The 27,976-nt window shown below is 42.8% G+C and overlaps 1 protein-coding gene across 12 annotated transcripts in view; it reads left to right on the plus strand.

The window, feature by feature from the left end:
* The window catches only part of camk2d1 (calcium/calmodulin-dependent protein kinase (CaM kinase) II delta 1), an 85,314-nt gene extending 60,924 nt beyond the window's left edge, over positions 1-24,390 (plus strand). For 2 of the 12 annotated variants that reach the window (XM_041984540.1, XM_041984539.1), the window contains exons 11-20: positions 17-100; positions 205-247; positions 3,016-3,056; positions 6,043-6,102; positions 7,909-7,953; positions 10,261-10,309; positions 21,990-22,065; positions 22,168-22,262; positions 22,934-23,162; positions 23,239-24,390. In XM_041984540.1, the coding sequence (XP_041840474.1) occupies positions 17-100; positions 205-247; positions 3,016-3,056; positions 6,043-6,102; positions 7,909-7,953; positions 10,261-10,309; positions 21,990-22,065; positions 22,168-22,262; positions 22,934-23,162; positions 23,239-23,242 (726 nt within the window). In that variant the 3' untranslated portion in view covers positions 23,243-24,390. The remainder of the gene's footprint in view (positions 1-16; positions 101-204; positions 248-3,015; positions 3,057-6,042; positions 6,103-7,908; positions 7,954-10,260; positions 10,310-21,989; positions 22,066-22,167; positions 22,263-22,933; positions 23,163-23,238) is intronic. The other 10 variants (XM_041984541.1, XM_041984542.1, XM_041984544.1 and 7 more) reach the window with 5 other exon arrangements.
* Positions 24,391-27,976: the final 3,586 nt, after the last annotated feature.

A 27,976-nucleotide genomic window follows, 5' to 3' on the forward strand; every position in this document is an offset into this window, starting at 1 on the left:
GTCTTCATGTCCACAGCAACGCTCCACTGTGGCGTCCATGATGCACAGACAGGAGACGGTGGAGTGCCTCAAGAAATTTAATGCCAGAAGGAAACTGAAGGTAAGAAAGGACTGAAGTCCGATTCAGTGCTGCTGCAGGCAGCAGAAGATGTAATGATTAACCTGCAGCAGCGTCAACACAGCAGCTGGTTTTTCTCTCCGTAGGGTGCTATCCTGACCACCATGCTCGCCACTCGCAACTTCTCAGGTAAGACTGAGCCATCTTCATGAAGCTGGCACATAACGGTCCTTTCAGTCCCCTCTGAAATGTGGATTCCCATGTTTTCACTGGTTTTGTTTTACACGTCTTTACCTCCGGCTATTTCAAAGTACTGGATGGTCGTCGGGTGTTTGACATGCTGGCCTGTAGAGGCCACCGAGCCCAACCTGAAATCAATAATGTCTCATCTACAGCTCCCTGTAAAGGCCAAACTATTACTATACTATTACTCTGATATTACTGAGTGCATTTTTTCCCTGTTATTATTTACTACTACTTCTTTGGGTTGCCAGTGTTGCATCCATATCAGTGCAACGTCTTCAGCATTTGTTTCTGTTTTTCTTCCCTTCCTGTCTCGCCTGGTAACGTCTGGAAGGTAAGAGTCCTGAGCTGAGCTGAGTTACACTGTCAGCTCTGCTTCGGAGGCATGCCATGTCCATTAAACACCAGTTTAGAGCTTTCAGTTGACACACTCAGTCTTATGGTTGCCAGTTCACAAGGGACTTAAATGAACTTTAATGAAGAATTGAACCATATCCGTTAGAGGGGAATAGTATAACCATTACAGACTACAAACTGCTTTGTTATATGAACAGTTCATACAGAAGATACATGTGAATTATTTGCCCTGCTCCAAACCAGTTGGGAAGCTGTGAGAAATGGAAATAAAATGCAGTCATCTTGTGAACCCATTTTTATTCATAATGAAATATGAAAAATCAAATGTTTTATTCAGTAAATCTTCCTGCATCTGGTGGACTAAAGGTTAGCACTGATGTAACATGGCTGGGCATAAAGAGCACCTCAGAGAGGTAGAGTCTCTGAGAAGTAAAGATGGTCAGAGGTTCATCTACATGCTGGAGCAGTTTTAGAATTTATTATTATTATTTACCCAGAATTTCAACAAACCTTGCCACATTTCCACCAAAATTAACTGGGTAAAAACTTTCCCACGAAAAAGCACCCAGTGGAGGGACAGGATTTTCTATAATTCCTGGAATTCTTAAGGGGCAGGGCTTTGCTGTGAAGAACTCTGATTGGTGGAGCACCGTCTGTTTAAGCTGAGCTGCAGTTCACACACATTCATTTACTACAAACTTAACTACAAGTTTGATCATTTAAAAAGAGGCTCTGTGAGAGGTGGGTGGGCAACGAGGTCCAGACTCTTTTTAGACTTTGAGTCGGTAGCAGGAAACGATCAAGACTCTGGAAGAATAACCAAGAAGTTGTCAGAACGGCAACTTTATTTATAATGCACTTTAAAAACAACAAAGTGATACAATGTGCACATGACATTAAATCTGTCAAACTAAAAAGCACATTAAAGACATTTAACATTTTGATACATTTAAATAAAATAATTCAACTAAAATCATATGAACATGTGACCAGAGCTGAATGTAGGACACAGAAACAAATTCAGGAAAAGTTAAAGAAACTGAACCATAAGAGGCCAAAAAACCACAAGCGAGCAACCCGACCCCTGGACCAACAGGTGGTGTCAGCCTGACTAGAATACATTTTCCTGAACTTAGCACTGTGATGGAAATGCAGAACATGCAGGTTACCAGGATTCTTTTACTCCACAAAATAAATTTCAGGCAATAAAAATACTGTAAAATGTTGGTGGAAAATCCCATGAACGGATGTGAACCGGATCCAGAAGCAGCGCCATCATCTCTGGACCAAAGCTCAGTTAAGATGGTCTGACAGAAAAACTCTTCTGCTGTCTAACAAATGAAATCTTTATGTAAATTATGGACGCTGTATCATCCGGACTAAAGAGCAATGGGACCCATCGGATACGATCAGCACTGAATCCCTGATGTTTTGAGGCTGCAGTAATGTGCATGCACCTGCCTCATCCCTGAAGCATCCAGACAACGTCTCTTTCAGGGAAGGCCTTGCAGATTTCAGCAAGACAATGCTGAACTACATCCTGCATCTATTACAACAGCATGGCTTCACAGGAGAAGAGTCCTGCTGAACTGGCCTGCCTGCAGTCCAGACCTTTCACCAGTGCACAACATCTGGATGTCATTTTTCACCCTTCATGTTTATTATCTTCTATTATGAATAGAATCTGGGTTTATGAGGTTGGCAGATCATTTATTCTCAACTTTCTTGGAGTTGGGGTTGTAGCTGTGGACATGTTTCCTCCTGGCTACAGATTCTACAACATTAAATATAAAGAAATCCCTCCTGATTCAGAATGAAAGACTTGTTTAGTGAAATGTCTTCCTCTGATCCGGCTGCCAGAAGGTGTCTGATGTCACTGAAAAGCTTATGGATTGTTAAACATGCATGTTGCCTTTTGAAGAAACCAATGAAAAGGATGCAGAACCCCATTTCCCCCCTTTCCCCTCCCTTCACCCACTGTCTCTGTCTGTCTGCATGGTGACTAAAGTGTAGGTCGCCCTTAGTTGGCCACAAAATCATGAAGAAACAGTCATGGCTTCCTCTTCCTTCTCAGTCCTTCTGCTTCTGAGATGAACCGTGTTATTCCTTGAATGAGAGCAGGTAAAGAAACGGAGGCAGCTCTGTGATTCTGCAGGATGAATCTCTGCATGTTCTACACTATGTTTTACCTCCTTGCTGAATCGGTTTCCCTCCCTGCTTGCAGCTCTGGCAGGGCCCACCCTGAGGCACCTGTTAATTGGCTGGCCTTGAATAGACCTGGCGTGTGTGTATGTGTGTGTTTTTGTTATTTCCAACTGGCCGCTGATTTTCTTGCATTTTTATCTTTGTCTCTGCAGCAGCCAAGAGCCTGCTGAACAAAAAACCAGATGGTGTCAAAGTAAGTACCCCTCCCTCATCTGCGTTCCCTTCCTGTACAGAATGAGTCATATTGTTTTACACGTTACTGCGCTGCATGTCCTGGAGGGTCTAACCATGTCCTTTTACACTGTTGTCGGTGTAATGGATATGTAGGCATAAAGGAGAAACTAAGGGTGTAAATTGTGAGTTTGATTACGATACGATAAATCGATTAAGCCGATGTATTGATGTATGAAATGATCACGAGTTCTGCCACGATACCATGTTTAGATATTGAGATCTAATTTTATTCCAGACCTCAGACATTTAAATAAAAACAACTTGCTCTTTTAACAGCAGCTGCAAATAAACTGATACAGAAAAAGATCAAACCTTTAAGACACCGTTGATCCCACTGGCTTTGCTCAAATGGGATTTTTATTTTCTAAGCGAGTTGATTGGACTGCAGGCAGAGCTTTCACCTGTGATGATCTCAAACCAAAACCTGCCATGGAGCAGGTGAGGTTTTCAGCATATGTTGCTATGGTGATAGTAAGACATTAACCAGCTTCATTTTCCTGCTCTCACGTCTTCAACTGGTCATTAACCGTTGCAGATCTAAAAAAATGATCCAATCTTAAAAAGTGGGCTCATCGTACTTATTTTCTGAATTTGGCAAGTGTGTATGGTAAATATTAAGGATGTAAATGAGGATCCAGTTTTATCACCATATAATGGTACATCATACATCGTGGGCTGATATCAAAAATCCTGCCACAATACAATACTTCCATATTAACATGTCATTTTATTCCTGACCTCAGATATTTAAATGAAAACCCTGTGATGATCTTTAAGGACCAAACATCCTGTGATTCGGTTAGATTTCCAGCATCTGTTGCCATGGTGATACATGCTGGCACAGGCCAAGTGTCTGGGAGGATCACATTTATTCACCTTTCTGGGACTAAAATTACTAAATCTTAGAAAGTTGACTCGTCTTGCTTATTTTGTGAATTTGGCAAATGTATACGGTTAATATAAATTATGTACATCACAATTTTGATTTTAATACAATTTTATCAAATTAGGCGATATATCGATATCGATGTTAGCCAACGATGCTTAAGTATCAAGAAATCCTTTTATTTCTGAGCTCAGACATTTCAATGTATAAATGTTAAGGATGTAAATCCCAATTTTAATCACAATAGGGTATATTGATTTCGTGGATAACAATTCTGTGATTGCACTAATTGTGCTGAGATACCATTTCAGTTAACATCCAAGACATCCTGATCAGAACAAAGTAAATGGAAACAACTCCAAGTCTAAAAGTGATCAGTGTATTGATATAGATTGATGTGTAGTTTAACTGCTGGCTTAGTGGCTGATGGATTTCCCTCTAACAGTTGATGTTCCTCCTCTCAGCTGTCGGAGCCGAGGAGACGGATGGAAATGAATAAGTGATGATTGCAGTGTGATTCAGGCTGAGCCGCTTCATATCTGTCCATCTCCAGTCGGGGAAAACCTCCGCTGACACCTTGAACTGGTTCATGTCTGCATCTAACCCTTTTTCCCCCTACTGCTTTACAATAAGACATTTAATTTCATCCTTGTTTGGGACGTTAATGAACTAGACTGGTTCTTTTTTTTCTTCATGATCATCTGATTATTTTCCTCCACGGATTCGCCAACACAATTTACAGAAAATACGTTTTTTAGTTCATACATACATTTAGTGGGAAGGATGGTTTCAGTCCTACAGCAGAATATTAAATGATTATTTAAAGCTAATTTACCTGCCATGGGGAAAACCATATGAATGAAATTGAAGCATGGTATATGTAGGTAAATGACATGTGTATATATAGTATAATAATGTACGGGTAATGAAAAGGGTTTTATGACATAGTGTAATAATGTGAACATGAAGAAGTGAGGAAGTGTGGAGCTCACCTGGCTACATGTGAAGGCTATAAATACATGGCTTTTATCATCTTTTCTATTTCTTCGTGTATATATAATGCTGTTGGACCCCAGGAGAATATCTGGGGCTCGTCTGCAGCTGATCAGGATTTTACTGAAGTAAACTAAAGTCAAACATGCTGTCATGTGATTGGCTGCTTAGATGAACAGGTGGCTGGTGAGTGTACGTTTTAATCATCAGGGCATGATGATGTATGAGCATGAGACGGAGCTGCAGAGTCAGACATCTGATGTATTTCATGGCAGAAGCCAGATGGTGCAGGGCTGCTGGGGAAGCTCTGATCTCTGTGGCTTGTCAGAGCTCTAAAAGCAGCTGTTGGCCACATCTGGACTTTCTATGAACACCTATCTTTTCAACTGTCAGCGTAGTTGGCCTCTATTGAGACTCTTTGTTCTTCTTTTTGCCCCCCAGCCATGAACATGAGCTCGTCCAGTGAGAGATCTTCTCTCTGATTGGCTGTCTTTAGTTAGTTATCCAGGAAAGCTGTGAAGTCTTGCTTTGCTTTGCTTTAACTAGAAACCAGCAGCGTGTCCCTGGATCATATCGGCCTGTGTGGGAACACTGATGCGTCGCTCTTATTCTAAATATGTGATTCAAGTTAGATTCTGAAGAAGGAAGAAGCAGAAAATGACGCTTATTTAGGACTTCTGGGTAATGTATTATTAGTCGGAGAGTAAGATGGTCTTGTCAGATGTTGGGTTAAAAGGTCGAACTCGGGCGTGGTGGTCCTGCTGTGTTTCAGCCAATCATCTTGCAAAATAACTGGCTTGTTTTGCTCCATGCTGATGATGTTTCTTATTGTGGCTCGCCGAGCTCCTGGTTTCTTTCTTCTAGCCTTTGCAGCATTACCTCTGGAGCTTCTGTGTTAAGACTGAATATCTGGTTTTATTCCCCGGCTTTTATCTCTTCTGTGGTAACAGCTGCTCCAGCACAACGTCCCACGTTTCCATCCACAGCAGCTGCTTGAGGACCGAATGTGTGGACACTAAGCCTCCTGTCCTGTCTGTCTACCTGTCTGTCCACTGTGTCCCTGCAGATCAACAACAAGGCTAATGTGGTGACCAGCCCCAAAGAGCCTGTCCCCACTCCTTCTCTGGTACACTGTCTGCCTGCTCGCTGCCTGTCTGTCTGCATGGCCGTCTGTCCATTAAATACCTCTACCCTTCCTACTTACTGTAGATTTGTTTTTGTCTCTGCTTCTTGAACCTGTGTGTGGCATTGCTGTACATGGGCTACATTCTCCTTTGTTGTTGATGATGGCTGTAATGGCGCCCGGGCCATTCCAGGCCAGCTTTAGCTGCAGGTTCTGAACCGTTCCTGTAGACCACCAAGGTTTCTGTTAGAAACACCACTGCTCTGGAATGGTTTTGTCCACCTCTGCTTCCAATGGAGACCGTTGCTACTGGACACTAAACATCCCAGCATACTTGTTGAATTCTTCAATACTTCAATGCCAAACAAAATTCCTTTCTGGCCTCCACAGAAAAAGCTGAAATTAGACAAAATTTTAAGTCTAATGGGAAGTTTTTAAGTGAAAAAAAACTGTGACCGCTTTCTTTGATAATTATTATTCCAGCTGGTTATTGTGGTTTAACATCAGCTTCATGCTTGCTGACAAACGGAGCAGAATGTAAGAGAATTACCAGAAATGTACTCGCCTGCTGCTGGAAATTGGACTGATTTAACAGACAGAGGATTTATAAGCCATAATTACTTCCACCTCTGACTTTTCACCATTATGTTAATTTACCCTTTATGGTGTGAAGTAATAATTTTTCCCTTTAACAACATGTAGAGAGATTTAAAAATAATTTGTATATATGTACATTTATCATCGTGTGATGTCAGAATTGTTGTAGTACAAAAGGTCTCCAGCAGTGGGCGGAAGAATCGTATCAGCTTGGATTCCATGACGTGATGCAGTAGGTCTCAGAAATGTTACAATGTTATCAAATCCGAACAGTTTTAGAGGTTTAAAGATGTCAGATGTGTCTGAGGCAACAAGGAGCTGGCTGAGTGGTGAGCTGTTTTCCTCTTCACTTGTCTTTATGCTAGGCTAACAAGACTCACGCAGATTACAGGAATTGGTTTGGTTTGGTTGGATGAGTTAATAAAGCACAAAGCCAGATGTTTTGGCGTGAGCGCCAAACTTTTTCATTCAACTCTGCAGTTAAAGTTTGGGATAAACTGAACTAGTAGAAAATGAGAGTAAATATCAGTGTGTAGCGATTTTAACTGTGGACGGACCTTCATCAAACAGGATCAAAGATAAAGGAAAAAAATATATTTTATGTTCAATACGTAACTTGAGAAAGGCTGAAGCCTAGTTTTTTATCTTAATACCCAAACATTTGATTGCTTCATTGATTTCTAACGTCTCATTTCTGAGGACCATCGAGGCTCTGCAGACCAGACCAAACCGTTCATGACTTTATTAGGCTCCATTATACATCAGTAATTAATAGAAATACCTGTAATGGATATTTTATTACATAGAAACATATGAAATTGTTGCTGGAAGATGGTCATAACCCATGTGGGGCTGGGTGGGGGGCAACACCGATGTACAGCAAAGAGTTCTGTAGCATGAACTGTACATGTAACGTGCCCTGAGTATGTACTTGTGCTTATCATGTTTGTGCGGTTTGTCCTCGGTGTGTTTATGTACTACAGCTGATTGAGTCACGTCTGTTAAGGCGTGGTTAGTGTGTGTTTATAGAGCTCCGTTAAACCCAAACGTGTGAAGATGTCGTTATGGTGCTGCAGTTGTTGTTTCTTCCATAGCAACGCCCTGTTGTTCTCACATAGCAGTTTCTAGTTTCCTTTGTGTTCATTTTGCCTGATGTTTCCTCTGCTTGCCTCCTAACACTTTCATTTTGCCCCACTTTCTTCTTCAAATCAGGAGCCTCAAACCACTGTTATCCACAACCCAGCTGATGGAAACAAGGTATACAGCTGGCCAGATACAGTCTGGAGCTGTAGTTAGCTGCTGCCATGTAGTCTAGAGCCTTAATGTTGCTTCTAACCACCGTGTTTCTGTTCCGTTTGGTTGTTTCTTCTACTGAAAAGGAGGGACTGTGGATTCTGCATGTTATCAGCTGTGGCATGTGTTTTTCCACTTTACGTTGGTACGTTGAACTCATAAATGCCTCTGCTCTATCTTGAATGTTTATGCAACCATGTATAATATTCAAATATTCAAAAGTTTGTGTCATATTACGTGAGTCTGAGAAGCAACATGACTTTTCCAGTAGTTGAACCAAAAGGTTATCCATGCTGCTGCAACACAGACCAGGCAGAGACATGGATACCGAAGCTCTTCATCAGGACAGTCCCCGTCCATCTTCCATGTTCCACATGGAACTATGTTGTCCTGTTCACTCCATACAGTGATGTGGGAACATGCATGCTTGTATCAGTGCTTGGTGCTTCTCTGTGCTGAGTGATGGTGTTGTAGGTCATAGTGTAGCGTGCAGTAAGCCTACCTGTGCATAGTGAGTCTAGTACTGAGATTAATATGAAACGGACCCAAAGCTGCTGAAGTCATCGCTTGTCCTGCTTAAATATTCAGCTTCTGTCTGTTAAACCAACCAGCGATGAGCTCCATTGTACAGGCAGTGCGTCACCAACCATCAATGAACTCCATCGTAGAGGCGGCGCGTCACCAACCAGCAATGAGCTCCATCGTACAGGCGGCGCGTTACCAACCAGCAATGAGCTCCATCGTACAGGCGGCACGTGACCAACCAGCAATGAGCTACACCGTAGAGGCGGCGCGTCACCAACCAGCAATGAGCTCCATCGTACAGGCGACGCGTCACTCTGGCTGTTGTCAAAACCACCTATTACATACTGCACATACTAGGTAGTTCGCAAAAGGTAGTACGCAGTAGGTAGTACACAGAAGGTAGTACGCAGAAGGTAGTACGCGGAAGGTAGTATGCAGTAGGTAGTTCACAGAAGGTAGTACGCAGTAGGTAGTACGTAGTATGCAGTAGGTAGGTAGTGCGCAGTAGATAGTATGCAGTAGGTAGTACACAGTAGGCAGTACGCAGTACATACTGTGTACTATGTTCAGTGCTAGCTTGTAGTGTGAGCAGGTATTTTAGTTATCTGCAGCATTTTTAGCCGTTTAACTTCTTTATTGCTCTTAGATGAAATTTTGGAAATTTGCATCATTATGATGCAGCTGTTTGCTCACCTGATGGAGGTGTGTCACCTGCCTCAACTTGAACATCAGGGCTACTCCGTTTTTCTCTGCTCCAACACACCAGACTTGAATGAATGTGTGCAGAGCTTCATAAGCTGTTGGATCCATTTAATTTCACTCAGCTGCGTTGGAGCGGGGAAACATTGAAAACCTGCAGGACTGCAGCTCTCAGTGTAGAAGAGAAAGCAGTGGTCAGATAAAAGCAGCAGCAACACTAACATAAATCCACTTTTCCAGTTTTGAGATGGCTGCTGTGTTTTCCATCAGATACAGCGTGCAGACTGGGTGGATGCATACTTGTACTCAAGTTTTGGTTTAATTGGTATGCACTGCAGGTGTAGTACACAGTTTTGAAAACAGCCAAAAGGAACGAAAAGGGGCCGTGTATAAAAGGTAATTCAAGACTAAATGTGTGTGTATTTAAGATTAGCATGTTCCTTTACCACGTGGTCTGAAAACGAACGGTTTTGGTTCAGCTTTGTTTTTGTTGACGTCTGAAGCAGAAATTCAGCAATCATTCCGTGATCAAAGATGACCAATCAGAATTCACAGTAACGTTGCTGCAGAATTATTAACAAACTGAAGTTTGTAGCAAATGAAAATGATTTAATCTGATTTAATTGAATCAGATTTTATTAATCCTACAGGAAAATGTAATTATTGCAGTTTAAATTAATAAAAATCTGACTGATCATTATAAAGAGCTGTCAGACAGCTGAAGTAGCCTCTGACTGAAGGCTTGTTTGTGACGTTCTATATTTCATTATCAAATATAAAATTTATATTTTTATAATGATCCTGAGCCACACAATGATGCGATGATTGATCAATCCCAGACTTGTGATTAGTAGAAAACATTAGAAAACCGTTACGTCGTCCTCATTGCCCCTCGCCATCTGTCTGGTGATGTCTGTATGTTATGAACTCGACTAGAAAATGATAAAATGATCCATTGTGGGAGAAGATGCAGCATCTCTGTGGGCTTCTGCCCATCTTTTGGTGGTTCTGGATCCACTCACAGATCCTGTATTTGTTCTCTCACAGGAGTCCAGCGAGAGTGCCAACACAACCATCGAGGATGAGGATGTGAGAGGTAGGGAGCTGCAGACTAACACATCTCTCTGTTGCCAGGGCGACTCCCTCATTACATCGCTGTTTAAGCTCTTTTCTTTTAACTTTCTACAGTTTGTTTGCTGCATGATTCTGTTTTATTGTCTAACGTTTTTCTAGTTCCATGTAACTGAAGCAGATGTGACGAAATTGGGGAATAAAAATATGCTGATGCAAATATTGATTCACTTTAACTTTCTGTGTGTTTTATGTAAGTTTACTTCAGCATCATAATGCTAAATTCAGGTTTAGATTTCACAGCCAAGGGCTGGAAAAGACAACGATAACCCCTCTCCCCAAAGGAGCCAATTATTGCAACAAAGTCAATTTATCTCTTTTAAACTACGTCATCTGAGACTTACAGACAAGGGGATCGCAGTATGTCGATATCGACTTGTGTTGTTAGAGAGTATTGATCAGGATGAAAACAAATATTCAGTATAATTGGATCTGTGTGTTTGTTTCTTACCTCCTGTAATTAAAAACTAGGATAATTTCATTGATTGAGGATATTGTGGATATTATCATTGTATGTTTTTATCACAAATCAAATATTGTATCAGACCTAACTGGGTTCAACTGGTTAAACAGAAAATCTTCATGGGCCCTCAGTTTAATTCAGCTTTATTTATACAGCTCAAATTCACAACAAATTCATCTTAAGACACTTTTACAGATTCAGTTAAGTTAAAACCAAACCGTCCACATTAGTCCAGTTTATAATACCTGTGTTCATAAACCAGTTCCTAAAGTGATGACCTAGTCAAGGAAACCACCATTAGAACCAGAACCAGGAAGGAAAACCTCTATCAGGACCAGAACCCAGAAAGACGACCCCCTTCCTGGACCTTAACAATGAGATTTATCAGCAAGGAAAGTTGGAAGATGATCTGAGGGTGGAGAGGGGGTCTGCTTCATGAAGTTAAACTGTGAGCTGGTTCCACAGAGGGGGATCCGATACCTGGAGCTTCTGCCTCCAGTTCTACTTGTTAGGGCTGCACAATTAATCGGATTTTGATCGTGATCACGATTTTGGTGGCTACAATTAAATGAACCTGATCGTCAACGATATTTACATTCACAATGCGACTCTGCTGCATGCATCTCTGATCACATACATTCTCAACCTGTACTCTGCCAACCACCAGGGGGCGAACGCAAGGCCAAGGCTTCATTAAGCTGCCTAAATAACGAGGGCGCAGTGGCGCACCCCTTTTACAGTTGACAGCTAGTTGTACTCAGTGTTGCCAACGTAGCAACTTCGTCGCTATATTTAGCGAGTTGTCAATCGCCTCTAGCAACTTATTTTTTAAAAAAACAACGAGCGACAAATCTAGCGACTTTTTCTGGTGATATTGGAGACTTTTGGAGACTGACGTGAAAGAGCGTATAGTTTACTCTTCAATGAGGACTGGGTGCTGCGCAAACCCCTCCCCCGTCCAAAAGCACTCAGTAGAGGCTTGTTCCTCACGCAGCAGCAGCTGCATTCAGAGCAGGAGATGATCGCGTCTGTTTCATGAGCAGGCTGAAAATTAAACGTACATAGCTGCTGCTGGCTGATCCCACACTGGCTTACTGTCAGATATTAATGTTTATTAATGAAAAGTGTGGACATAAACATTAAAAAAGTTAAGTGTTGTGACATGTTGCAGACTCCTAATTAAAAACAATTACACTTGAAAAATTTAAACTTAAAAAATAAAGAAAATTGAATTGAATTAAATTTTATAATTTTCTTGCTGTTCAAAACATTCTAGGTTGTCTTTTCTTCAATTTTTGCCTTTCTCACAACATCCCTCTCCATGGTAGCATCCCTTAAAACTGTATATACTAGTGATGGGATGTTTGGCTCTTTTCAGAGAGCCGGATTTTTTGGCTCCCAAAAGGCTCTTGATTTAGCATCTTTTGTAGCCCCATAATTTACATTAACTTCTCAAAAATGAATGGTAAATGTATTATATTTTTTTATCATCTATTCTAATTTAAAGTTTAATTTTTCACAAAAAATTGTTGCCATATAGTTTGTTTATAAATAAAAATACATGTTTTTCCAAACACGGTGAATAATCGTGATTAATAATCGTGATTACAATATTGATCAAAATAATCGTGATTATTATTTTGGTCATAATTGTGCAGCCCTACTACTTGTAGAACCTCCAGTAAACCTGCAGTCTGAGAGTGAAGCGCTAATGGGAAAATCTGAAACATATCTTTAAGATCCAATGGATCTTGGTCACTAGGAGTTTTACATGTGAGGACAAGAATTTTCTATTCTATTCTGGATTTAAAAGGAAGTCTATGGAGAGAAGATAAAACTGGGGAAACGTGATCTCTGATGATAGTTCCCATCAGAACCCTGGCTGCAGCATTTTGGATCAGATGGAGGATTGTATTTAGAATTATCAGGAATTCTGGAGGTTGTAAGGGTTTGGAGGAAAGACTTGTTTACAGGTGGGTGCAGGGTGAGGAAGCAGCTTTTCTGCCGATATGTAAACAATGAAAGTTGGGCAATGTTAATATTCTGAACATCTCCTGCTGAATCTAGTCATGTCTAGGTTGTGTTGTAAGATATTCAAGTTCAAGAAATGATGGGGACCCTTTACCTGGCGGGGATTTCTCATAGTCTGTAGGCAACAAAGGTACACCAGACCTCCTCAGTTTATCAGCTGTAGGATAAGAGATGTGAAACAGAGAATGAGATCTGAGACCTCATCCCCTGCAGGAGGGGTCATAGGGGTTGGGTACAGTGTGAGCTGGGCGGCGGCCAAAGGCAGGGACCCTGGTGGTCTGATCCTCGGCTGCAGAAGCTAGCTCTAGGGACATGGAATGTCACCTATCTGGTGGGGAAGGAGCCTGATCTGGTGCGCGAGTTTGAGCAGTTGTGGCTAGATATAGTTGGACTCACCTCGACACACGGCTTGGACTCTGGAAACACTGTCCTTGAGAAGGCTGGACCCACTTCCGTTCTGGAGCTGCTCCTGTAAGAGGCGCCGAGCAGGTGTGGGCATGCTCATTGTCCCCCAACTTGGCTCCTGTATGTTGGGGTTTACCCCGGTGGACGAGAGGGTAGCCTCCCTCTGCCTTCAGGTGGGAGGACGGTTCCTGACTGTTGTTTATACTTATGCACTGAACAGCAGTCCAGAGTACCCACCCTTTTTTGGAGTCCTTGGAAGGGGTGTTGGAGAGCACTCCTTCTGGGGCCTCCCTCATTCTGCTGGGGGACTTCAATGCTCACGTGGGCAATGACAGCGATTCCTGGAGGGTGTGATTGGGAGGAACGACCCCCCTGATCTGAATCCGAGTGGTGTTTTGTTATTGGACTTCTAGCTCGTTGTGGATTGTCCATAACGAACACCGTGTTTAGGTATAAAAGTGTCCATATGTGCACTTGGCACCAGCACACTTTAGGCTGCAGTTCGAGGATCGACTTTGTAGTCATATCGTCTACGGGTGAGGGACTCACCCTCACCTAGGGGAGGCGGGGGATATTGAGTCTGAGTGGGCTGTGTTCTGTGCCTCTATTGTTGAGGCGGCCAACTGGCGCTGCGGCCGTAAGGTCGTCGGTGCCTGTCGTGGCAGCAATCCCCGTACTTGTTGGTGGACACCAGCAGTGAGGGATGCCGTCAAGCAGAAGAAGGAGTCCTATCGAGCCTTTTTGGCCTTCGGGACTCCAGAGGCAGCTGATGGGTATTGACAGGCTAAGCAGAATGCAGCTTCGGTGGTCGCTGAAGCAAAAACTCAGGCGTGGGAGGAGTTTGGAGAGGCCATGGAGAATTACTTCCGGACGGCTTCGAGGAGATTCTGGTCCACCATCCGGTGGCTCAGGAGGGGAAAGCAGTGCTCCATCAACACTGTGTACAGTGGGGATGGGGGGCTGCTGACCTCTACTTGGGAGGTTGTGGGTTGGTGAAGGGAATACTTCAAAGACCACCTCAATCCCACCAACACGTCTTCCGATGAGGAAGCAGAGTCTGGGGAAATTGGTGTTGGTTTCTTCTATCTCTGGGGCTGAGATCACTGAGGTGGTTAAAAAGCTCCTCGGTTGCCAGGTTCTCCAAGAATTCCTTACGGCTCTGGATGCTGTAGGGCTGTCTTGGTTGACACGCCTCTGCAGTATCACGTGGACATCAGGGACAGTTCCCCTGGACTGGCAGACCGGGGTGGCGATCCCCCTCTTCAAAATGAGGGACCGGAGGCTGTGCTCCAACTACAGGGGGTCACACTCCTCAGACTCCCTGATAAGGTCTATTCATGAGTCCTGGAGAGGAGGGTCCGTCTGGTAATCGAACCGCGGATTGAGGAGGAGCAGTGTAGTCCTGGTCGTGGAACAGTGGACCAGCTCTACACCCTCTTTGGGGTCTTGGAGAGTGCATGTGAGTTTGCTCAACCAATCTACATGACCTTTGTGGTCGTCCTCTTCATCAGGACCACCTTCTAGTACCGGGTTGTCCTCTTCATCTGGACCACCTTCTAGTACCGGGTTGTCCTCTTCATCAGGACCACCTTCTAGTACCGGGTCGTGCTCTCCACCAGGGCCGCCTTCTACTACTGGGTCGTCCTCTTTAAGCCTGGTGTGATAGATGGAAGCAGGTGGTGGAAACCTTCCTCAGAGGTTTTGCTCCATATTGACATGACAGCATCACACAGTTGCTGCAGGTTTGTCAGCTGCATCCATGATGAGAATCTCCCGTTCCACCACATCCCAAAGCTGCTCTACTGGACTGAGATTCTGTTGGCTGTGGAGGCCGTTGGAGTCCAGTGAACTCATTGTCATGTTCTAGAAAGCAGGTGGAGATGATCTGAGCTTTGTGACATGGTGCATTATTCTGCTGGAAGTAGCATCAGAAGATGCTACACTGTGGTCATAAAGGGATGGACATGGTCAGCAACAATACTCAGGTAGGCTGTGCTGGTTAAACCAGGCCACGTTGGTACTAAGGGGCCCAAAGTGGGCCAAGAAGATGGATGGATCCATGTTTTCATGATGTTTCCAGCAGATTCTGAGCCCAGCATCTGAATGTGGAGCTGAAATAGAGACTCACCAGACCAGCAAGGTTTCTCCTTCTATTGTCCAGTGTTGGTGAGTCTGTGTGAATTGTAGCCTCAGTTTCCTGTTCTTAGCTGACAACTGCTGCTCGCTGGACATTTTCTCTTCTTCAGACCACTCTCTGGAAACCCTAGAGATGGTTGTGGGTTGAAATCCTAGTGAATACTCAGACCAACAACCATGCCACGTTCAAAGTCTCTTAAATCCCCTTTCTTCCTCAGTCTGATGCTCAGTTTGAACTTCAGCAAGTTGTCTACACCATGTCCACATGACTACATGCTGCCCTGTGATTGGCTGCTTAGATATTAGTGTTAACGGGAATTTGGACAGGTGTACCTGATAATGTAGAGGTGAGTGTACATCGTACTGTATAAAAGGCTATGAGTAGTAATGACACAGCTTTATTTGTGGTAATATGGGTTATAACCAAACATAACTACCACATGTAGCACCTCTGTGTGCACAAGGATCCTAGGAAGACTAAATCTACCTGTAGGATTGTCCTTAAATAAAGAAAAAACATCTTTCATTACTCATCCGTCCTCTGCATGTACTGGTCATGTGATTTGTTCTCAGCTGATTGAAGAGTGAAGAGCTTCCTGTTCACTTTGCATGTTTTCTTCATCTCATGTTTTTCTTTTGTCCATTTTCTTGTCCTTCCTACTGCGCGTCCACATCATCCCCTCCACTCGTTTCCTTCCACCTCTTCATTCAGCACCAACTCCCTTCTCTGCTCACCACATTTATCACCTTAAGCACCTAAACCAGTCAGCCCCTCAGCCGTCTTCCTCACCTTTACTCTCCTCCTCCTCCTCATCCTCTTCCTCCTCCTCCTGCTGGTATTCCCCAAGTGTTTGGCCCAGCGGTGAGGAGTGCAGCCAGTACATCCCGAGGGCACTGATGGTTGCCTACCTGCTCTTCTTCTTCACATCTACCTACATGGTTTTTTTCTCTGACCATCCCACCACATGCCAGTGCAGCCCCCATTACCCCCCCACGCAGGGTGCTGAGCACGAGCCCACCCAGGGCCCCACTGACTCCATGTGTAAGTCTCATTTCCAAAATGCTGTGAGGAGCTGCAAGCTCCCACCGCTCAAGATGTTCACAGTAGCAACAAAATTATTAAAACTGAAAAAATCTGCTATAAAATGAGAAAGTGACATTTTAACCGCAGGAGCTTTTTCTTCTTGTCCAGTCCAGCATCGTAGCAGCTGAATGATGATCTGGCTGTTGTGTGAGCAGCTTTAATAATCTGTTTTTTTATAATTGTTTATTACTGAATTTACATAAAATTGCTGGGCATGACGGAGAAAACACTAAAGACACAGCATACAGAAAGCATCACTAACAACCATCTGCTCCACCAGCATGGCAGAGAACATCCTACTGCCTCTGCAAGAAATCAAATTTGACAGTCCTCAGGAGCACCTGTAAGAGACGAACAAGCTGAGAAAACATGGATCCCAACAAAAACCAACAACCAGGAGCAAATCAGAAACGAAACAGAAGTAACTATGGGCGTTAACCCTTAGGACAACATGGTGACTGTCGGCTGCATAACATCATTGTCTAAGTTTCATCTCTACATTATGACGTGAAACTAATATCAAGCTGTTCACCAACCAACGACAAAGTTTCAGGATTGCAATAATCTGTTCAGACTTCAAACCACTTTGGTATTGCTGACATAATAGCAGCTACTGGGTTCAGTTTCAGACTCATCCCTGCTTTCCTGGACTTCGTTGGCTGTACTCAAACCACGTTTACATGTTTCCATGCATATATGTACAGAAAAGTAGCTACTTTTCCTTTTGCATTTTCAGAAAGAACCAGCATTTACACAACAGCGGAATGCAAACGACCTCCATCCAGAAAGAAAATGCTCACAGGACTGGAAATGATGTAGCGTGCATGTCAGGCCTATAGGGGGCAGTGAAACTTTGCCAGGTCTTATCCGGAGGCATAAGCTTCCCCTTGTATAGAGGTGTGTTGATTTTGTGGTGCATGTGATCCACCTGTCTTTGCTGACGGCATTAATGTTGCACCAGAAGCAGGTTTTGCTTTAAGAGGTTTAGATAAGGTAAAAAGGTTCAGCTGGACAAATGGAACACGGAGGTCCGCCTTGGTCGTCATGCTTTTTCGCAGGTATACACGGGGCCTGAGTGCAGACAGAAACATCATCACCAAAAGAGTCCAGTTCACCTTTACATGGTCAGGAGTCGCCTTTTGTTTAAGAAAGGTTCACTCTAAACCAAGGGGTCCAGAGTCAGTTCTTGAGGACAGCTGCCCTGCAGGTTTTAGAGGTTTCAGATTAATGGGTCAACATGTTTAGGTAGAATTTGACAACACTTTGTTGAGGAGAGACTTTTAATTAGAATCAGGTGTGTTGGAGCAGGAAACATATAAAAGCTGCAGGACGTAGTCCAGTTCCAGCTGAGCATTCCTCACATGTTCACTGTCCCAGAACTCAAACAGCTGTTTTAATAATTTCTGATCCAAATCACCTACCAGATTGTTTGTGTTTAGTCTTTATTTACCACATCTTTAGTTGCCTCATATTGTACTTTTAGGGCATATGTTGTACTGTTGGTCATATGCAGCAGGTTTTAAATTATCAGTGTAAAAGTAATTAAAACATTTTGTTGGGAAAATGTCTTAACCACATATTGAAAATAGATCACTGATATTGGATTATGGGAGCTGTCAGTCAAAGCTGACCCCGCCTCCAACCCAAGCTAAAGCTGCTGTCTGATAGCACCTCCCACTGCTTCGAAACAGGCATGGCAGCCGGGTTCAGGGATTCTTCTGCATTCGTCTATACGCAGAGAAAGGCACCACTCTTTATGCCAGTTTCATTTATTCATTTTTTTTTTATCTATTTTTTTATTTTAAAGAGACAAAATATAACAGCTAATCCATTTTGTGAAAGGGTTTAATGGCTTAAAGGTCATGATAGGTACTTCCTAAACTTTTATTTAATATTTGTGCAGAGTCCAGAAGGAGGGGTGGTTGAGAGTAGACCAGCAAGCCGCTAGGTCCGTGTGCAGCCAGAGTGAGAGCTTGTCTGCATTGCTGGTTAGTTTAGTTTCCTCAGCACTGATGACCCTAACCGCTGTAACTTACTACCCGTTCAGGTCGTTACAGGCCGAAAACATTACACATTCACATTATTTCCACTTCTGGCTCAATCCTTTTAATAAATTCAGTCCTAATCAAAATTTCTTTACGCGCTTTTCCACCCAGTTATTTTGATCCCGTGATGTTACGGTTTTTATTAAAAGAAAAAAGTTATTTTACATATAATAGATTATGGATCGCTGTGGACTTTAATGCAAATTGGTAGCAATTGATTTTTAAGTGTTGTTAGATTTTTCTCTTCTTTCCTTCCGTTAGATTTTTATGAATTATTGCTCCTCTCATCAGTAAAATCCCTGTCCTAAAAACATTTTTTTCCTTTTATTGACATCTTCCAGTCATCTTCAGGCCTAGTAAAAACTATCAAATTATTTTAACCTTTAAAATGCCAGTTTGATGACACGATGTGACTGTTTAATGAAAAAAGGAAAAGAAGCTGTTTTCTATATAATAGATTACAATTTGAATAATTACATATTTGGCCATTTTAATTAGGACTGAAGTTGATTTAGCAATTTATGCTATAAATAAATAAATAAAAGTGGAAAACCACATTAATCTGCAATTGTTTTATAGTAGTTTTTTAAAGGTTGGCTTTTTTTTGACCACTGAAAGGGTAGTAAATCTGTACCCAGGGTCCTGTTGACCTTTAAGAAAAACTGAAATGGGAATTATAGGTCTTCAAGAGAAACATTTTCTAACAAAGAAAAAGTCATCCTGCACGGGGAAACACAACCAGAATAGGGGCCAGAAACTGAGGGAAAAAGATCTGAAAGGCCAAAAGAAATCCAAAAATCCCCTTCAGAGCAAGCATGACCGACTGCTGCAGTGATCCTACATAAAAAAGAGTTGATTCCCACTTCAGGTTGTGAATGACTCAGCGGGAAGCGTCTAAGGGGATGTGGACAGTATATGGAGATGTGGTGAAGCTGCTGATCTACTAGTTACCCTATGGTCAGAAACCGGGGATGTTAATACAGGAGGCTGGGCTTGCCTCATATGGGAGGAGATCACTGCTTCTTCACACTGGAAGGAGCCAATTGACTTGGTTTGGACATTTTCTGGACGTCTTCTGGAGGAGGGATTTCGGACATGTCCAGCCAGAAGGAAACTTAAGGAAAGACCCAGGACTCACTGGAGAGATGATCTCGTTGTCTTGAAAATGCATTAGTGTCCCTCTGGGAGAGTTTGCTGGAGAGAAGGCATGGGGGTATCCACTGAGATTGTTGCCCCGGTAACCCAGTCCTAGCTAAGACATGGATGGAAGAATGGATTATTGTGCCTTATACTGGAGATAAAGCTAGCGTTAAAAGGCCTAACACGGGGCACCATTTATGTTGGTGATAAAGCAAGAGCTAGCTTCGTCATTAGCAACATGTTCCAGAGACAATTGATTGGATTATATTTAACAATCATTAATTCAATCTGACTAATCAGAGAATAAAAACTAGTTTACGTGTCTGTCTGGTCTTTACATGTCAATCAGATACATCTGTGACAAATACAAAACTGATAACATGCAGTTTTATCCTGGTGCATAGAAAATCTGAGGCCAGACAGCAAAGGTGAGACATTTTCTGACCATGTTTTTCAAACGTCAAGCATAAATTGGGCCACCTTCTGTCTCTGGTTTGGTGAATCTTGGTCATAGCGAGATGAAACTTCCAGCTGTGGAATCTGTGAGATGTGAGCTTTCAGAAGAGGAGCCATTTGTCCGTGTTCATGCTGTCGTGTGGACACGGGGAGACATCATCTGGGTTTCATATGCGTTCGGACTTTGTGTACCTGGTCTTTTAATTGTTTGTTGTCTTAACTGTGTTTGGTGGTCATAGAAATTGTTTTACTGAGCTGTAAGCTGAGATTCTGGACTTTCAGTGGATACCACGTGTACAGTTACATTTACAGACCTGACGTTAAACCCGTAATTCCAGATGTTAACCCCTTAACTCCCGGTAGCGGAGGGTGCAGGTGCAAGAGGTGAAGTTAAACAGTCAAGCTAGCAATGCAAAGTTAGAGAATTTATAGGCCAGAAATCTGGATAATGAAGCAGTAAAGGTGCATGGATGGAAGTTATTGTGCATATTGTGAATATTTCTCTCTCCTCACCATCTAGAAGGTGTGAGATTCTAATCCTGCTTTCTGACCTGATGGCTGATATTCATCAGATATTGTTCCTTCTGTGTTTAGAAGGAAGCAACTTCACAGCTTTAAATTCATCCTGTCATAAATATGTAATTTTATTACATTAATATACAAGATAAGATTTACAACTGTCACTGTGTAAAGAGAAAACTTCTGGTAAAAGATGTTAATTTGTTTAGTGTTGGTAAACCAAAAGTTACTGCATTTTCCTCATATAGCAGTACTTTTAAAGGGAATAGGATATTTTTCACATAATATGATTATTCGCAAACATTTCATGCGATTAATCACGATTAAAATTTTTAATTGTTGCTCAGTGCTAAAAAAAAACTATACAAGACCCTACACCACAATACAGAAACCAATACTATCAAGAGGCATGTATGGCTGTACTGGTCCCAAAAGAAAAGAGAAGAATGGAACAACTGGCAGTGTTGGTCAACATGTGTGATTTTACATGCTTCAATACACTTGGGTAAACAAGAAAATTTTATCTTATGAAAGTGAAATCTTTAAATCTCACTGTATCCACTTCTGATGAAAAGACTGTTCAAGAGTGTATGCAAAGTTATATTTAAACACACTAGGCTAGTTAGCCAACTGTGATCAGGTTAGCTGTTGGTGCTCAGTTAGCCGTCTGTGATCAGGTTAACTGTTGGTGCTCAGTTACCCGTCTGTGATCAGGTTAGCTGTTGGTGCTCAGTTAGCTGTCTGTGGGCAGGTTAGCTGTTAGTGCTCAGTTACCCGTCTGAGGTCAGGTTAGCTGTTAGTGCTCACTTAGGCATCTGTGGTCAGGTTAGCTGGGAACATCACTGGGCTGGAAGCTTTTGAAGTGTGGATCTACAGAATTGGTGTGAATGAAGAAGCATTTTACTTTGACATCCTGTTATTTGCAAACTGCAATTTGCTGCATGAACAACAGCACTTATTCTTTGCATTCGTTTCTTCCTAGCTTACGTACTTAGCATGAAAGGTAATCTTGATGTCATCATGTTGAACTATGCGGACTAACTTCCAACCAGACCTTCCTTCATTCATCTCCTTGTGACTCTATTATTTGTGGTTTTGATACTGATGTGAAATTCAGTCCCTGAACATTTCGTGCTGTGACGGTGGATCAGTTTTCTCCTCAAGTTTCACATTTTATGACTTGATTTGTGCTTGTGTTCATTATGCAGATATAGCCACTAAGTATCACCGACGGCTTAATGCTCATGGTCATTTACCACTAGTCACATTTCCAAGTGGCTGCTTCTGTAGCAAATTATTGTTTTTTTAATTCGAAGGCAAAGTAAAATTCTTGTTTGTTTTTTTTTTTCTTTCCTCTGTCTTGCAGCCCGGAAACAAGAGATCATTAAAGTGACTGAGCAGCTGATTGAGGCCATAAACAACGGAGACTTTGAGGCCTACACGTTAGTTCGACCTGTTGTTTTCTGTGATGGACTTGAACCTGTACAATCACCTGCCCGTATCTTTGTACAACCCCTTAATGGCTGTGCGGTGTTCTGTTGCAGGAAGATCTGTGATCCTGGACTCACATCCTTTGAGCCTGAGGCTTTAGGCAACTTGGTTGAGGGAACAGATTTCCATCGCTTCTACTTTGAGAACGGTAAAGATGGTGGGACGAAGCACAGAGAATAAATATGTCAATATGTTTGCAAACATTCAGGATAAAACAGACCTTACATAAATGGAATGGCAGTGTGCTTGTAGACACAATCGTACACATAATAGACATCTTTCACACTGTTTTTGCCCTTTGTTCTTTTTTAACTCAAGTGTTGTAGGAGATTGTGGATAAAACCTCAGACTCAGTAACAGACAGCTGGTGCACCATCATTGCCAAATTATTTTCATTATTTATTCTTTTATTTGTTTTCTGTTATTGAAGTGAGTGTGAGTAATGGTGAAACTCAGCTCAGTCCAGACTGAAAGGTAGAAGTAAATTAGACCTGATTGGATGGTAGGGGTACCTTTAAAGGTGTTTTAGTGTAAACAGAATAAATCTACACACACAGATTTTGTTGCTATTTATTTTATTTTACAATTAACTTTTTTAAAAGGCAGAAAGTAGGTAAAGCAGGTCTAAAACAGGTCTTTCAAGCCTCAAAAATTAAGTACATTGTACACCGGACATCAGCACTGACTCCAGCTTGACCTGCATCCTGGTGAAGTCTGACATCAGCTGTTCTATGACTCTGGTTACAGACAGGACCAAAGCTTTGATTGGCTGCAGGCAACAGTGTAGACAATGCTTTTATACGTCTTCTTTCTCTGCAGGTCTCTCTAAAGGGAAGCTACCCATCCACACCATCCTGCTCAACCCCCATGTCCACCTGATGGGAGACGAGGCGGCCTGCATCGCCTACATCCGCCTCACGCAGTACATGGACGGCAACGGCATGCCTCGCACCATGCAGTCAGAGGAGAGCCGCATCTGGCATCGCCGTGATGGCAAGTGGCAGAACATCCACTTCCACCGCTCCGGCTCGCCCACTGTTCCCAGCAAGTATGAGCCCAGAGCTCCACCTCGCATGCTCCATGTCTGACAAGAGCTCTGATCAAACATGTGGTTTCTGCTGCAGGTGAGACGGCGCTCTTCCACGACCGACACCCTCCAGCCTACAGCAGTCAGCTGACCAGACCCCACCTACCACGTGGCCATGAAACCTCCTAAGCCAATCCCTGCCCTTGTTTGTTAGAGCTCCACCCCTCTCAGTGTGTTGTTTACATATCGCTGCTGTTGCTGGATGGATTATTGTACATGTTGAAAATCCAACAAATGAGGGAGAGAAGTCTTGATCTTTAGTAGTGAGGATGTTCTTTCAGCAGCGTGTTTTATTACTCGGAGCTTTTGGGTTTTTAGATCAGTTTGTTTTAAATAGACTCAGACGAGCCACTCAATCATCTTCTGGGCTGGTTTGATCTGTGAACAGGACATATATTGAGCTATAGTACTGCCTTCAGGCTCAACGAGCAACATATCTGCTTTTTACTGGCGTATCTTCTCAAACCAGCTTGCTTTGCTGTGGTGATGTTTAGGCTTCGGTTATTGATGTGAACTCTTATTGGCTTACTAGCCATTTTTACTCCGTTTAAAAGAGAAAAATCAGCTGAGAGCTTTTATTGTGTGTCTGAGCTCCATCATGGTAGAGAAATCTAGTTATTAAAGGCCATCCTGTGACTCTGACATATTTTCATACAGTAAGGAGCTAAAGATGTGAATTAATCAGCTGGATTCTGTTTACGTTTTATATGGTGATATTGATGCCTGTCTCTTCTCTTCCTTCTCCTCACATCATGCTTCCGTTTATTTTTGCTCTTTTAAGCCAGTGGTGGACTGGTGTGCGCCAGCGTTTCCCTGCACCATGTCATGCACCAGTCTGCAGACTCATGTGGTTCATGTCTCAGATGACCAGCTCAGCTGTTTGTGGCTTTCTGGGTTATTATCAGAATAACTGAGCGACGTACCACCTCCGTTCTCATCGTCTGATTTTAGTGTCACCTTCTGATCAAAGTATTGTTGAAAACTTATAAGTTTGGATGTGAAACACAGATTAGGTGTTAAATATTTTGCTGGGGAAACTTTTCTCTTCTTTTATATATCAAGTAATGACATCACTGAATATTAGTGAAAGCTTTGTTTTTACGGTCTGTTGATGGGAAGCAGGTTTTTAATGGAACAATGAGCCTGGTGTGTGTTAACCGAACTAATAAAATCTCATTTACGCCAAAACAACAAACGTGTTTGTGTTTTCCTCATTCGTAAGATTTTAACCTACCTTATCGGGCACACCTTCTAGTACCGGGTCCTCCTCTTCACCAGGACCACCTTCTAGTACTGGGTCCTCCTCTTCACCAGGACCACCTTCTAGTACCGGGTCATCCTCTTCACCAGGACCACCTTCTAGTACTGGGTCATCCTCTTCACCAGGACCACCTTCTAGTACTGGGTCATCCTCTTCACCAGGACCACCTTCTAGTACCGGGTCGTCCTCTTTATTGGGTCCACATTCTAGTACCAGGTCGCCCTTTTCATCGGGACCACCTTCTAGTACCGAGTCTGACCTTTTTAATCCTGGTGTGATAGATGGAAGCAGGTGGTGGAAACCTTCCTCAAAGGTTTTTTCCATATTGACATGACAGCATCACACAGTTGCTGCAGGTTTGTCGGCTGCATCCATGATGAGAATCTCCCGTTCCACCACATCCCAAAGCTGCTCTACTGGACTGAGGTCTGGTGACATGGTGCATTATCCTGCTGGAAGTAGCATCAGAAGATCCTCCACTGTGGTCAGAAAGGGATGGACATAGTCAGCAACAATACTCAGGTAGGCTGTGCTGGTTAAACCAGACCTTGTTGGTACTAAGGGGCCCAAAGTGGACCAAGAAGATGGATGGATCCATGTTTTCATTTTCGTTATTAAGTCAGTTTTATTGAATAGCATGCTGCTTCCTAAGAGTGTTTTCACCACTGATTGAAGATCAACAAACTTATTTGGAGCATGCTTATTTGCAAACTAAAGTCCAGGGGTCTCATTTATAAAACTGTGCGTAGGATTCTTACTAAAAGTGTACTTACGCCCAAAACCGGAAGTTGGCGTACGCCATAAAATATTCTGATTTATAAAACCGTGCGTACGCACAGGTGCAAGCAATTTCCCCTTTATAAATCACACTCGTCCTTGAAGTTTGCGCAGGTGAATTTGGCTCATGTTCCGCCCACTACACACCCACTTTCCACCATAAATGGTCAATGCAAAGTACCTCAGCGTGTATTAAAATGAGCCAGCTGATCCATGTTGTGATCCATGAACAATGGCAACCGCAGGGAAGCGAACCAAAAAACGCAACTTCACAGAGGCAGAAATCGATGCATTAGTGAGTGAGGTGGAGAGTCGAAAAATTATTTTGTTTGGTAGCCACAGTAGTGGCGTGACAAATTAGAGTAAGTGTCGTGAGTGGCAACACATAGTTACCTCAGTTAACTCTGTGAGCGGGACAGAGCGGACCATGGCGAGATCAAAAAGAAACCATCAATGAACTGAAGGAAATCAGAACAACACTGCATAATTTGTGTGACATTATGTTCGACATTTCAAACACATTAAAAGAGCTTGTGAAAAAGTGAACCTTATTGTCTGCTTAATCGCTGCATGACCTCCTCACGGAGCCGTGCCCCGTGTTGGAACTCCCTGTGTCTGGGAGGGGGCTGTGGGTGAGGGTCGGCATTCCGAGGAGGGGGGAGGCCAGGAGGTAGTTGGATGCCGTGCCTCAGTGCCAGGTTGTGCAGCACGCCACACGCCCTCACGATCCTGCGCACCTTTTGGGGATGGTACAATAATCTACCCCCTGACGCATCCAGACACCGCCACCGGCATTTTAAAAGGCCGATGGCGCGCTCTACAGTTGAGCGCGCACGGGAGTGAGCGGTATTGAACAGGGTCTCCTCTGCGCTCTGGGGGTTTGGGAAGGGGGTCAGGAGCTAGCGCCGGAGGGGGTAGCCACTGTCCCTTGCATTTCAATGAAACAGTGCATCAGTGGTCTGCATCTGGCTAAGCTGGTTGTCAATATAAAGTTATTGTCTTACCAAGAAGCCAGCCATCACGTACAGCGCCTGCCTGCAGTCTCTTCTCTACACTGCTTTGCGCTAGGATGTAAGAGTCATGTGTAGAGCCAGGCCATCGTGCAACTACATTTGTCAACATCATGTTGGATTGACATATGACTTGAACATTGATAGTATGCACATGCTTCCTATTGACATACATGAATTCATCGACATATGGGGCCCTTATAGCAATATGAGTGCAGTCAATTGCGCCGATTACATTAGGAAAACCGGACATTGCTGCAAATTGCCTTTTAATGTCGGCCTGTTCTCCTGCAATATAGAGAAATTGGATGTGGAAGAGTGTAGCAGGACGCATAGACAGCGGAGACGGGTTATGAACTCTTGCCGGGTTGAAGTCATGCACGCTGAGCAGTGAGCCGAAATCACATCTGCGGTCATACAGCCAGAGCGCAAAATTAATTGGAGACATGGTGACAGGACCCCACGCTGCCACAAGAGGACTCTGGATGCAGTGTGTTGTTAATTCCCCACCTCTCCATCTGTGTCGCCAATTCCCCCAGCCTCCAAAACCAGCGTACGCATGGGTCAGAGCTGCCGTGAAAGACCGCACATTTTCACGTCAAGTTTGTTTTTTATAAATCACAACCTTTCCGTGAAAAGAGGCGTACGCCAGTTTCAGGCCCCATTTTGTGCGTACGCAACGGTTATAAATGAGACCCCAGGTCAGTAAATGGGTCAGGTTTTCAGCATTTTTAATCTTTTAAGTTTGTCTGCTGATGCTACAGCTGGTAGTTAAAAAAGGTGAAAGTGAGCAAAAATGTGGTTCTTCAAAAATAAATTTCCTATTGTAGATATTTATCAACAATGATGGTTGTCTTTTTCTCAAAAGGTCTCGTAACATTTGCGTCTCAATGAGTTTTATTTAGCTGGGCTGTATGTATATTATAAGTACCTAATATATATATTGTGTGTATATATATATATATATATATATATATATATATATATATATATATATATATATAAGCCTGGAAGACTGCTTTACTGTGCTGTGTTGTAACTTTGTTAAAGTTTGATAATAGAATAGAATAGAAATACTTTATTAATCCCTTTGGAGAGTCCTCAGGGAAATTTGGGTACCAGCAGTAATACAACACCAACAGTAAAGCAGGACAAGCACAAGACACAATATATACAGGTACAAAGCAAAATAGAGGCAACAAGGTGCAAGAAAAGCACAAATAGAATGCATTAAATAACAAGATAAGTTAAATAAAACAATATAAACAAGCATTGCACACAGTAGAGGTGGTACAGATTCCCAGTTCACTATTGCACGTATAAGTTATTGCAACTGTTTGTATGATAAATAACTGAGTGGAACAATGCTAATAGTCTGTTACACCTCACGCATTCTCCCCACCACACTTCTCCCCAGGTCACCGCCTGGCTGACAATAAAAGGAGCGGACCATACTATTAGGCAAATCAGGCATTTACCTGGAGCCCCAGGCCCCATACAAGACCCATGGGGCCCTCATAATGCCTTCTTCATATGTTTTCCCCATACTCCTTTTTTCAGTCAAAATTTCTAGACAATAGCAGTATTGGAATGTCTAATTAGAATGAATACTGATGTTTTGAAGGCCTTTCTACCAGCTGTGCACCCCTTCAGTCTGCTCTGCATGGACTATTCCATGTGACCTATCATGCTGAATGATTACGGGGCGTTAAATCAAAATACAAACA

Source organism: Melanotaenia boesemani, chromosome 5 (assembly GCF_017639745.1).
Source record: "Melanotaenia boesemani isolate fMelBoe1 chromosome 5, fMelBoe1.pri, whole genome shotgun sequence".
NCBI classification, from domain to species: domain Eukaryota; kingdom Metazoa; phylum Chordata; class Actinopteri; order Atheriniformes; family Melanotaeniidae; genus Melanotaenia; species Melanotaenia boesemani.